Raw genomic sequence first — 13,724 nt, forward strand, 5'->3', positions numbered from 1 at the left:
TCTCTCAATAACCCTCAGTCTGAACTAAAGACATCACAGCAAGGCTCCTGGCCCAGAGCATTGGCTGCAAACACTGCTTTCCTGCTTCCTGTCACCTGTAGGAAACTCTCACCTACAGCTACGTCCTACTACAGCATTTGGAAATCGAGGGTGGACTGATAGGATTGAGCATTAGCAGAATGCCAGGTCTGGAAGAGCAATGGATCTGGACTCAGGGGACCTGAGTTCAACATTGTGAACAGTGTAATAAGAGCCATCAATAAATATGGTTTGAAAAATGGAAAAGTATAGACCTCTTTATTACTTTCATAGCTGCTTTGTACTGCCTCCTGCAAACTCAAATTGCATGTGTCAGCTCCCCTCAGTGAGGGTTAATCTGAGGGGCAGCCACACTGTGAGCAGCACAGAGTCCACTGTGATGTCACATCTTCTCTTGGTGGTCTCTTCTGTCTGCTTGAGTTATCTGTGGAAGGGATAACCACTGGTGGAGAATAGTCCTAAATTTTGTACTGATCTTGTTTTTATAATTAAATGTTTTAAATTGTGGTAAAATTTACATAACATACATTTTACAACTTTAACCATTTTAATTGTCCAATTCTGTGTAGGTAAGTACATTCACAATAAGTCGTAACCGTTACCACTGTCCCTTTTAAAAACTTTTCATTATTCCACACAGAAATCCTGTGCTCATTTAATAATGGCTACACATTCTCTCCATCTTCCAGCACCAGGATCCTCCTAATTTATTTTCTATGTTCAAGAATTTCCTAGTTTGGATACCTCATAGAATTTGAACTTACAATATTGTTTGGCATCTGGCTTATTTTCCTTAGCACGATATTTCCAGGTTCATCTATGTCACAGCACATATCAGAATTCTGTACCAACTGTAAGTTATTATCCAGATACCATAATTGAGATTGTCATGGAAAGGTCAGATGTTTTCAGTTTTGCTTCTCATGTAAACAGCCATAAAACTAACTGAAAGTTACAATCAGAACAACTTATACAAAACCTGGAAGTATGAAGAATTCTCCTACAACTGAAAGAATCTGTAAGTGAATAATAAATGGTTTTCAAGATAATTTCCACTTTAAAATCAATATTGAGGTTTCCAATGGCCAAAATGAAACTGGTGGGACATATTTATAGGCTCCTCACTAGTCCATTAGTCCAGGAAGAGCTAAATAAGAACTTACCATTTCTCAAGGGGAAGGGGCCACGGTTGTCTTTACTAGAAACCAAGGCCAACATGTCACCATGCTGTGGACCAATGAGAGGAGAGGACTTTTCATAAAACCAATTTGTGAGAGTGTTTTTATGAAGACATAGTCTGTCTCTAAGGACATTATTTTGCTTTATACCTGAGAATTCAATGGAATTTAGAGGTAGCAGAAATCACTTATTAAGAATCGAGCTTCCAACTGCAGTAATGCCTCTAGTCATAAAAGGGAACATGATTTTCAGGGGAACATAATCTGAGAGATTAATAAGGAATCCTCCTTTTTGATACTATCAGGTAGAAAACAAGTATAAAGAAGAGTTTTAGGGTTGTGGACAGGAACTCCTTTTATTACAATGAAAATTGCAGGAAAAGCATTCAGTAAGAAAGATTCGGTGTAAGGTAACAGGAAAATTGTGTTGGTAACATCAAGGAGAATGTAAACATTGTACTGTCAGACTAATGCTTTCCATGGGTGAAAACTGCAACTGTCAGGTTAGATAAACATCTATTCGAAGACCTTGAGGAACCACTGAGACATTTCTGAGGCAGAAGGCTAAGAAAAATGCATATAATTGTCAAGGGTGGCAGGGCAGCATTGCTCTCAAAGTCCTGTCTGACAGGGCAGAGGTTCTTCCTCACTGCTCCAATCTGCTTCCCGACAGCTCCAGGGTTTCCTCAGGAAGCCGCCCTCCACCTTCATCCACCTCAGGCGTGTCCTGCAGAGCCCTCTGGAGAACCAGCTTCAGGTTCTGCCTATTTTGACGCTGCCTAAAGGAGCCCACGAAGAAGTAAATGATGGGGTTGGCACTGCTGTTAAGAGAGGACAGGAAAATGGAAACTAGATGAACATGACAAAATAAGACTTTCAAATCCAGGTGGATCCTGGAAAACAGGGCCCACTGAATGCCAAAGGGCAGGCCACAGAGGAGGAAGACCAGCACTGTGAGCAGGATGGTCACGTACAGCCTGGTCAGCGGCATCTTCCGGGATCCACAGAGGACCCTGACCAGCAGGACCAGGCTGGACCCACAGAGAACCACACATAAAAAAATCAGCCACGCGATTGTAATGAAATCTGACGTTTCACACCAAAGAGAATCAGCACCACTAAACAGGAAGTCACAGAACATCCACTCCAGGATGCTCCGCAGCAGGGACAGGGCCCAGAGCAGGACACACACGACCGCTGACAGGTGTGTGGGGCGGCGGCAGCGGTACCAGATGGGCCACAGGACGGACAGGCAGCGCTCGGTGCTGATGGCGCTCAGCATGCTCAGGCCTATAAAGTAGGGAAAGGTCATCACAGGATTGAGAATTTTGGAGATGGGATGGCGGATATTGATGAGGCGTAACGGCGAACGTATAATGTGGCCGCTGAGGAAGAGGAAGTCTGCCGCGGCCAGGTTGAGGATGTAGATTGAGAAGGCGGTCCTGCGCATGCGGAAGCCCAGGAGCCAGAGCACAACCGCATTTCCTGTCAGCCCGACAAGGGAAACGATGCATGTCAGCACCGTGAGGCTCAAGGTCTGCTTGTAGCAAGGAGTCTCCTCACGTCCATTGATTGGTGTCAGTTTTGTACCCAAGACTGGGATGGTTGAATCCATGCTCAGAAACCCTTGTCTGGTGTCCCTGGGAACACAAACCAGATGTGATCACCAGCTGTACGATTTCTGATTCTCCCCACCACCCTGCCATGTGGGATTTACTGTCCTCATTTAAAGAGGAGAGATCAGAGACTTGCAGAGAATAAGTCACCTATCAAAAGGTTTGAAATCCAGTTCTTACTGACTCTGAAGCCTGACCTCTCTCTACTGCCATACAAGTTCTGTGCTGACATGGGAATAACATTAGGATCAAAACACCCACACTCATCTGGCCAGGGCTGTGGACCTGATCATTACTGTATCCTAGGCCTGACATTTTCTCTCAGGTGGAGGAATTCAGATACACAAAGAGGTGGTTGTGACACTCTCATGACCAGGACTGGTCATCCACGGACAGGAAAGAAGATCATGCATTATGAACCAGAGGAAAATGGGATCTTCGCTAGGATAAGTATGAAAATGGCTGGACCTGGTGGGTGAGAAATAACTCAGTGTGTCAGTCATTGCAGAGAGGACCACATTTTACATTTTATACTCCCAGTGCCTATTCCATAAGCAGCACACTGTGCTCTTCATAAACGTTCATTCAATGAAGGAATGCATGCATGAGAGCCTAATGGTAATGGTAGATTTGGATGAAATGGAAAATAAAAATGAAAGCACAATGTAAGGCATTAGAACACACATGTATAATTAGATGAAGAAAATTTCATTCATCAGAATTCTATTTGTGGACAGCTCTGTGTTGAGAAGAATTATTGATGAGTGCCCAAAACCTGAAAATGACCAGTGATGTGCCTTTAAAATAAGGACTCAGTGTGTTTTTGCCGAATGCCTAGAAGCATTTTGTACACAATGTTTTGGTAGGGTGTGGGTCTGAGCTGAATTGCTCAGCAATAGAGCAGAGGTAAGAGTAAGTAAGGGTGAGGTCTGAGTGCCACTGAAGCAGGTAATTGAAGTGTGGGAATATCTGTGGGGCACTACTAAGTGTTCTGCTGGGTATACACCATGTAAACCTATTTCATTTTCTCTTTTGGGAGATCTTTGGTAGCGTTTCTTTGTTGATGCAAACATTTGTATGAGAGGAGTCCATGAGTGGAAATAGGAGAAGTGTAGGGCTTGGGTTGTAAAGAGAAATATTCACGCAAATTTCAACTGGAGAATGAGGATTAGGTCTAATTTGGGAGAATAACAGCAGCTGATTGACAGTTTATTAGGTATTGCCTCTTTTAATCATCTGAAGAGCCTAGGAGGTAAAAATTAATATTATTCCTGTATTGTAGATAATGAAATTAGAGTATAAAGAGAGGGTATTATTTGTCCCGGGGGTTATATATTATATAGTATGAATGTGAGCTCAGCAGGGCTGACTCATGATCCATTTTTTCACCAGCCCTTTGGACCCAGCACCACTATGTGTCAATTATACATGTTAGAGGGGGTAAAGTAGAGGAGTGATTCTCAAGTTAAATCCAAGTTGGCAGTCAAAATTGTGGGCTGAAAAAAAAATTAACCTAAACAAACTCCAGATAGAGAATGAGAAGCAAATGAAATAGGGAAAAAAATAGAGGCGAGTGAGTGCCATTTAGGAACAAATTCAGGAGTTCTTTTTTGCATATCAGAGGCCACATTTGCTCTGGAATCCCAAGAATGCACATGGGCAGGAGCTCTCCAGGTGGAAAGAAGGCGCACCCTCCTCTGGGAGTATAGAGGAACATCAGGAGTGAGTGCATCCATCATGAGTTCTCTTAGGGAGACAAGCTGCCACAGGTCTGATTGGCCCAAAAAGGAAATGGGAGGAAAAGGAGAACCTCTGTTATCCACACTCAGAGCACTAAACTGTTCGTCCATCTATAGTTATGGTATGATATGTTTGTCTTCCTCATGAAACCCGAAGATCCGTAAGGAGTAAGTCATGCCTGTCTCTTTCACTGTGGTATCACCAACATTTAGCATGTTGTTTAACATGCTATAATGTTCTTTAAAGACCATCTATGGTATTATCCTCATATAACATAAGATGAAGCCAAGGCCTAGAGAATTAAAGGGTTTTCCTGGTTCACAACACGAAGAGCAGGTCCAATACCAGCCCCTGGTCCCTGGAGCCCTGCATGAGACTCCAGTTCTGTTCTCTGCCCCATCATTTATTATTTCTGAGGAGTTCCTGAAAAATCTTGATGTGAGCACAGAATCAGAGACAGTCAGGGGCTGAAGAGACTGCTGGTTGCCCCAAAGTTTCCTTTTTTGGTCACATAACAATTCTGAGAATGTACAAGCAGCACACCTACATCCCAGTTTTCCTTGATGCTGGATGACATCCCATGACCAGGTGCTGTTAAGTGGAAGAATCACAAAAGTGATAGAAGCAAGTTCCGGCTCATGGGATTAATAGAAGGAGCAAAGCCTCTCCTTCCCCGCGTCCTTTTTCCATAAGACTGGAATGTTAATGTCGCTGGGAACCATGTAGGATCACAAGGATGAGGGCAACTCTCTAGAAACTGGGGAGCAGCAATTTTTGGAATTCTGATATATGATGCTTTGGAGCTTCTAGTTCAGATCTCGAAGAGTGTCATTTTTGTGTATTTACAGGGGATTCTTTCCAGAACCCCAGCACAGACAAAATCTGAAGATGCTTGATTTCCTTATATGTGGTATTTGTATATACTCTATGCACTTTCTCCCAGATACATTAAATCATTTATGGTTATTTAGAATAACTGACAAAATGCTAATGCTAGGTAAATTCTTGTTATATTGTAGTTTTTCAGAAATAATGACAAAGAAATACAAGTTTGTACCTGTTCAGTACATACACAACTCCGCCACACCTTTATTTTTGGAAAAGTTTCCTCCTGTGGTTTGTTAAATCTGTAGATTCAGAACCTAGTGACCCAGAGGCACAACTATACTTTCTTGTTTAAGGTATTTCTACTTCATGTCTTTATTAGATCAGCCAAACTTATATTCTAAACAAAATAAATATGTTCTCTTTTTAAAATTACATTTTATTTTCTATGCATTTTTAACAAATGCAAATATTTCTGCATAAAAGTGACCGTAGAGAAAGACATGCCAAACGTTAAAGTAGTCTGATAGAGCTGAAATAAGACAGGGATCAATCAGATAGAGAAAGCCCCAGGAATCAGGAGGATACAAGAAGGTGAGAGGGATAGTCTCATTTGCCATGAGGATTTGCTTTCCATTCTTCTTTATCCTGTTTGACAACCAAAGACAGTGGCTTCTATGTACCACATCAGTGGGATTCTTTTTATTTCTGGTTTCTGGTGGAATTGAGACACTGGGAGACACCAGCAGGAGACTGGAAGACAGCAGGAGAGCACCTTGGGATTTCCATCTCCTGGCTCTCTGTCTGTGTATTAGTTCATTCTCACATTGCTAAAAAGGAATACCTGAGACTGGGAAATTTATGAAGAAAATGGGTTTAACTGGCTAATAGCTCTACAGACTGTACAAGAAGCATAGCAGCTTCTGCTTCTGGGGAGGCCTCAAGAAGCTTCCAATCCTGGTGAAAGGCAAAGGGGGAGCAAGGCATCTCACATGGTGAGAGCAGGAGCAAGAGAGAGGGAGGAGGTGCTACACACTTTTAAACAACTAGATTTCATGAGAACTCATCAGTATCACAACAACAATACCAAAAGGGGATGGTGTTAAAACATTCATGCAAAACCATTCCCATGATCTAATAATCATCTCCCACAAGGCTCTTCCTCCAACAATGGAAATTACAATCAACATGAGATTTTGGTGGGAACACAGATCCAAACTATATCGCCTGTGTGGCTGTGTGTTGGCCACACAGGGCTTCTCCACTTGCCTGCTCATGCTCTCCCACCCTTATGGCTACAGCTATGGCTATGGTGACAATAGTAACTGCTCCTTCCTTGTCCCTTTCAGCCTAGGGGAGGAAGTAGTGCTCCCCTATGTATTGCTGCTTAAGGTGCTGACCCTTAACTCTGTGCATCTTTGTAAATACTTTCCTCATGAAACACTCCTTAATTATTGGACCATCTATATCTTCCTCAGACCTTTCCAGATAGGCAAAGAAGAATAAATTTGAAAAGTAAGTGAAACAACAAAACTGGCTCTATAGCAGTTCAACTCTGGGAAGAAATGCCTGCATGTCCCCTTGCGCGTTAAACGTATGTAAGAGGCAGCAGTCTCTCCATGAGGGCAGATTGAGTGATTGGAATGAAGGAGGTGATATGGGGAGATAAATTAGAAGGGGGGACACCATTTAGAACTCACACAGTTTGGGTTGACAGCACTCAGTTTCCGAAAGGAAGCTTCATGTCTCTTGTCTTTTCCTAAAACAAGCTCATGACCCCCTGCATGTAGCACCAAGGTGGAAGCATAAGGACATGATCTTACAGCAAAAATCATAACTGACTATGGAAGAAGACAGTTCTTGGTACTTACCCTTATTGTTCCTTCTTTGTCCAGTGGTGAAGACCTGCCTTGTACTAAAGGTAGAGAGCCTTTCTGGGATTCAGTGACTTCAGAGGACTTTTCTGTGTTGCTTAATTCAGGAGATGTCTACAGGAGCTGAAATGAAAGCTGGTTAGCAATCCAGGCTTATGAAGATGCTGGACAGTCTTGTTATTTCCTGTAGGAGGACTATGGACAAATCAGAGGCCAGAGGTATTTGAGACACAAATCCTAACTGAGATGATTCTTGGCCTCTGTCCCATATCTAGTACATTTAAGCCTCTCCTATCACATCCCATCTTGTTCAACTTCCTGTAATTGCTGTCCTGATTTTAAAAATCAATTATGGGCCTAGGTATCACATTAAGCAATGTGAACTATCATTATGAGGCTTTATATCCAAATGAAAAAGTAGATCTTGGGCTCATTCAAGGCTGACAATGGCCTGACACCATTTTTTGATGTTTTCTTTATGATAGTGGTGATGTATTCATGTGTATACTTTCTTTGCAAATGCTAGAGAAGTGTATGCAAGGTGAAAATCTAGAGCCCTGTTGTCCAGAGGCTACCACTTGCTACACTTTTCATTCTTACTTCTTTTATTATTATCAACTCTGAACAGTGAGCTTTTTTAAGTTCTGTGAAATTAAATCATTTATTATTATTATTTTTATTTCAATGAGTTTTTGGGAAACAGGTGGTGTTTGCTTACGTGGATAAGTTCTTTAGTGGTAATTTCTGAGATTTTGGTGCACCCATCACCTGAGCAGTGTACACTGTACCCAATGTGTAGTCTTTTATCCCTCACCCCTCTTCCATCCTTCCCCGACAAGTCCCCAAAGTTCATTATATCATTCTATGCCTTTGTGTCCTCACAGCTTAGCCCCCACTTGTAAGTGAGAACATATGATGTTTGGTTTTCAATTCCTGAGTTACCCCACTTAGAATAAGGGTCTCCAATTCCATCTAGATTACTGTGAATGTCATCATTTTATTCCTTTTTATGGCTGAGTAGTATTCCATGGTATATAAATATATATTTATACATATTTAATGGGATTGCTGGATCAAATGGTTGATCTACTTTTAGTTCCTTAAGAAATTTCCACACTGTATTCCATAGTGGTTGTGCTAGTTTACATTCCCACCAGCAGTGTAAAAGTGTTCCTTTATCACCACAGACCCACCAACATCTATTATTTTTAGATTTTTAAATTATGACCATTCTTGCAGGAGTAAGGTGGTATCGCATTACAGTTTTGATTTACATTTCCCTGATCATTAGTGATGTTAAGCATTTTTTCCTGTTTGTTGGCCATTTGTATATCTTCTTTTGAGAATTGTCTGTTCATGTCCTTAGCCCACTCTTTCATGAGATTGTTTGCTTTCTTCTTGCTGATTTGAGTTCCTTGTAGATTCTGGATATTAGTCCTTTGTCAGACGCTTGGTTTGTGAAGATTTTCTCTCACTCAGTGGGTTGTCTGTTTGCTCTGCTGATGATTGTTTTTGCTGTGCAAAAGCTTTTTAGTTTGATTGAGTCCCATCTATTTATTTTTGTTTTTGTTGCATTTACTTTCGGGTTCTTGGCCATGAAGTCTTTGCCTAAGTGAATGTCTAGAAGCATTTTTCTGATGTTATCTTCTAGAATTTTTATGGTTTTAGGTCTTAGATTTAAATCTTTGATCCATCTTGTGTCAATTTTTGTATAAAGTGAGAGACAAGGATCCAGTTTCATTCTTCCACCTGTGGCTTGCCAATAATCTCAGCACCATTTGTTAACTAGGGTGTCTTTTCCCCACTTTATGTTTTTGTTTGCTTTGTCAAAAATCAGTTGGCTGTAATTATTTGGCTTTATTTCTGGATTCTCTCTTCTTTTCCATTGGTCTATGTGCCTAGTTTTATGTCAGTGCCATGATGTTTTGGTGATTATAGCCTTGTAGTATAGTTTGAAGATGGGTAATGTGATGCCTCCAGATTTGTTCTTTTTGCTAAGTTTTGCTTTGGCTATGCGAGTTTTTTTTTTTTTTTTTTTTTTTTGGTTGTTGTTCCATATGAATTTTAGAATTGTTTTTTTCTAGTTCTGTGAAGAATGATGATGATATTTTGGTGGGAATTGCATTGAACTTGTAGATTGCTTTTGGCAGTATGGTCATTTTCACAATATTGATTCTACCCATCCATGAGCATGGGATGGGTTTCCACTTGTTTGTGTCATCTATGATGTCAGCAGTGTTTTGTAGTTTTCCTTGTAGAGGTCCTTTACCTCCTTGGGTAAGAATATTCTTAAGTATTTTTTTACAGCTATTGTAAAAGCTTGTATTGATTTGATTCTCAGCTTGGTCACTGTTGATGTATAGCAGTGCTACTGATTTGTGTACATTGAGTTTGTATCCTGAAACTTTACTGAATTTATATATCAATTCTAGGAGCTTTCTGGATGAGTCTTTAGGGTTTTCTAGGTATACAATCATATCATCAGTGAACAGGGACAGTTTGACTTCCTCTTTATTGATTTGGGCGCCCTTGATTTCTTTCTCTTGTCTGATTGCTCTGGCTAAAACTTCCACTACTATGTTGAATAGAAGTGGTGAAAGTGGCATCCTTGTCTTGTTCCAGTTCTCAGGGACAATGTTTTCAACTTTTCCCCATTCAGTGTAATGTTTGCTGTGGGTCTGTCATAGATGGCTTTTATTACATTAAGGTATGTCCTTTCTATGTCGATTTTGCTGAAGGTTTTAATCATAAAGAAATGTTAGATTTTGTCAAATGCTTTTTCAGCATCTATTGAGATGATCATGTGATTTTTGTTTTTAATTCTGTTTATGTGATGTATCACATTTATTGACTTGTGTATGTTGACCTATCCTGCATCCCTGGTGTGAAACCCACTTGACAATGGTGGATTATCTTCTTGATATGCTGTTGGATTGGGTTAGCTAGTATTTTGTTGGGGATTTCTGCATGTATATTCATCAGTGGTACTGGTCTGTAGTTTTCTTTTTTGTATGTCCTTTCCTGGTTTTGGTATTAAGGTGACATTGGCTTCATACAATGCTTTATTGTATGGAATAAATAATGATCCCCTGAGGCAGGAGAATGGTGTGAACCCGGGAGGCGGAGCTTGCAGTGAGCCAAGACTGTGCCACTGCACTCCAGCCTGGGCGACAGAGCGAGACTCCATCTCAAAAAATAAATAAATACATTAATTAATTAATTAAAATAAAATAAATAAAAGAAATGAGCTGGGTGTGGTTGCTCGTGCCTGTAATCTTAACACTTTGGGAGGCTGAAGTGGGAGGATCACTTGAGATCAGGAGTTGGAGACCAGACTGAGCAACATAGGGAGACCCTCTGTCTCCAAAAAGGTAACTCTCTGCAAGCCTGGCTGCTGAAACTGCCTCTTGTAAACGGAGACCAGTTTTATCTAATGGCTGCTGAAACAACCTACTGTGACTCTAAGACTAATTTTACCTGCTGCCATCTCTCACCAATCCTAGCTTGCAAGCTCCCCCAAACCTTACTAAAACCAATAAAATTTCTTTCAAAACAATGTGTAACATTTCTCCTTTTTATAAAACCCCCAATCTTCTCTTTGTACTTCACATATATTGAAGACGCCTATCTGTCTCATCTGTGTGTATGCCCTGGATTGCAATTCTTACTTTCTAAATCAATTGCTTTAAATTTAGAGATTCATCTCTATGTTTTATTTGACTTTGACATAAGTATCACAGTAATTCTAGGCAAACATTGGACACCTTCATTATGTTTTCTAATATAGTTATGACTGAGTATTTAAAATATTCAAGTGGACATTTTATTTTAAATAATTTCATGTCTCCATTCCTGTTTGGACATTATATTGACATTTTTGAAATTTCATGTGGAAGTAGCTTATATCATCTATAAATTTAATTCCATTAACTCAAAGTGGATAGTTGTAAATCAATTCCGTCATAGGTAATTTGTTTAGTTTAATGTTTATGATTCTTATGGAGAAAAAAGTGTTTTTCATTTACCTTTGCATGGGTGCTTAAAATACACATTTCTATTTCAAGATGACACTGAAAAATTATTCTAATATAACAGCAGCAAAAATGTAATTCTGCAATTACAAAAGTGCCAAACTGAAATCCATAATTAAGGTTTTCTCATGTTTACAATTGTGGTTCTTTAATCAATACTAATACTATGCAGGTCTGTTGTAAGATTTCTAGATTTGGTTTAAACACACGCACACAATACCGTCAGTTGTGGGAGGCTTTGCAAGTTATATTTCATGCACTTTTTTGAAAGAGTTCTAAAAGAGCCAGCCAGTCCACAAGACAGACAGAAAAAAAGTTAAATTAACTGCAGTAAATTGGACTCTTTATTTTTATTTTTATTTTATTATTATTATACTTTAAGTTTTAGGGTACATGTGCACAACGTGCAGGTTTGTTACATATGTATACATGTGCCATGCTGGTGTGCTGCACCCATTCACTCATCATTTAACATTAGGTATATCTCCTAATGCTATCCCTCCCCCCTCCCCCCACCCCACAACAGTCCCTGGTGTGTGATGTTCCCCTTCCTGTATCCATGTGTTCTTATTGTTCAATTCCCACCTATGAGTGAGAACATGCGGTGTTTGGTTTTTTGTCCTTGTGATAGTTTGCTGAGAATGATGGTTTCCAGTTTCATCCATGTCCCTACAAAGGACATGAACTCATCATTTTTTATGGCTGCATAGTATTCCACGGTGTATATGTGCCGCATTTTCTTAATCCAGTCTATCGTTGTTGGACATTTAGGTTGGTTCCAAGTCTTTGCTATTGTGAATAGTGCCGCAATAAACATACGTGTGCATGTGTCTTTATAGCAGCATGATTTATAATCCTTTGGGTATATACCCAGTAATGGGATGGCTGGGTCAAATGGTATTTCCAGTTCTAGATCCCTGAAGAATCACCACACTGACTTCCACAATGGTTGAACTAGTTTACAGTCCCACCAACAGTGTAAAAGTGTTCCTATTTCTCCACATCCTCTCCAGCACCTGTTGTTTCCTGACTTTTTAATGATTGCCATTCTAACTGGTGTGAGATGGTATCTCACTGTGGTTTTGATTTGCATTTCTCTGATGGCCAGTGATGATGAGCATTTTTTCATGTGTTTTTTGGCTGCATAAATGTCTTCTTTTGAGAAGTGTCTGTTCATATCCTTTGCCCACTTTTTGATGGGGTTGTTTGCTTTTTTCTTGTAAATTTGTTTGAGTTCATTGTAGATTCTGGATATTAGCCCTTTGTCAGATGAGTAGATTGCAAAAATTTTCTCCCATTCTGTAGGTTGCCTGTTCACTCTGATGGTATTTTCTTTTGCTGTGCAGAAGCTCTTTAGTTTAATTAGATCCCATTTGTCAATTTTGGCTTTTGTTGCCATTACTTTTGGTGTTTTAGACGTGAAGTCCTTGCCCATGCCTATGTCCTGAATGGTATTGCCTAGGTTTTCTTCTAGGGTTTTTATGGTTTTAGGCCTAACATGTAAGTCTTTAATCCATCTTGAATTAATTTTTGTATAAGGTGTAAGGAAGGGATCCAGTTTCAGCTTTCTACATATGGCTAGCCAGTTTTCCCAGCACCATTGATTAAATAGGGAATCCTTTCCCCATTTCTTGTTTTTGTCAGGTTTGTCAAAGATCAGATAATTGTAGATATGCAGCATTATTTCTGAGGGCCCTGTTCTGTTCCATTGGTCTATATCTCTGTTTTGGTACCAGTAACATGCTATTTGGTTACTGTAGCCTTGTAGTATAGTTTGAAGTCAGGTAGCGTGATGCCTCCATCTTTGTTCTTTTGGCTTAGGATTGACTTGGCGATGCAGGCTCTTTTTTGGTTCCATATGAACTTTAAAGTAGTTTTTTCCAATTCTGTGAAGAAAGTCATTGGTAGCTTGATGAGGATGGCATTGAATCTATAAATTACCTTGGGCAGTATGGCCATTTTCACGATATTGATTCTTCCTACCCATGAGCATGGAATGTTCTTCTGTAAATTGGACTCTTAACATTCAAAGCATGCAAGATTCTGCAGCAAACTGGGAGTACTTCAGGATTGGCTTGCTATCTTCCTTAGTATTCATTTCTTCTTAACAGTTTAAGAAGTTGGACATTTTAACACCATCAAGTGCATTTAGGTGACGTGTTTCTTGTGTAACTTGACTACCCTGAATGATCTAGTTAGTGAACTAGTCACTAATAATTTGGTCACCAGGCAAATCAAGCCTACACGAAAGGAAGTGAATATTCAAAATACCGTAGTATCATCTGAACCTACCCAAATAATTTATTTTCAACATAAACATGTAACTTCAATAATGAGATGACTCATTAATGAGTCAAGCTCCTCCAACAAGACAAAGACAACATCTCTTCTTCTAAGGTTTAAGTTTTGCATAGAAATCCG

General features: G+C 39.9%; 1 protein-coding gene across 1 annotated transcript; it reads right to left on the bottom strand.

The window, feature by feature from the left end:
- Window positions 1-1,546: 1,546 nt before the first annotated feature.
- Window positions 1,547-7,438, bottom strand: LOC129008068 (mas-related G-protein coupled receptor member X3). Its single transcript, XM_054439817.1, has 2 exons — window positions 7,270-7,438; window positions 1,547-2,857 (listed from the first exon to the last, which is right to left on the bottom strand). The coding sequence occupies exon 2, from the start codon at window positions 2,830-2,832 to the stop codon at window positions 1,864-1,866; it is 969 nt and encodes a 322-aa protein (XP_054295792.1). The 5' UTR covers window positions 2,833-2,857; window positions 7,270-7,438; the 3' UTR covers window positions 1,547-1,863.
- Window positions 7,439-13,724: the final 6,286 nt, after the last annotated feature.

The sequence above is a fragment of the Pongo pygmaeus genome, chromosome 9, assembly GCF_028885625.2.
Source record: "Pongo pygmaeus isolate AG05252 chromosome 9, NHGRI_mPonPyg2-v2.0_pri, whole genome shotgun sequence".
In the NCBI taxonomy this organism is placed as follows: Eukaryota; Metazoa; Chordata; class Mammalia; order Primates; family Hominidae; genus Pongo; species Pongo pygmaeus.

Bases quoted from the DNA above. Each gene is read 5' to 3' on its own strand.
- LOC129008068 (XM_054439817.1), bottom strand. From the start codon at position 2,832: ATGGATTCAACCATCCCAGTCTTGGGTACAAAACTGACACCAATCAAT.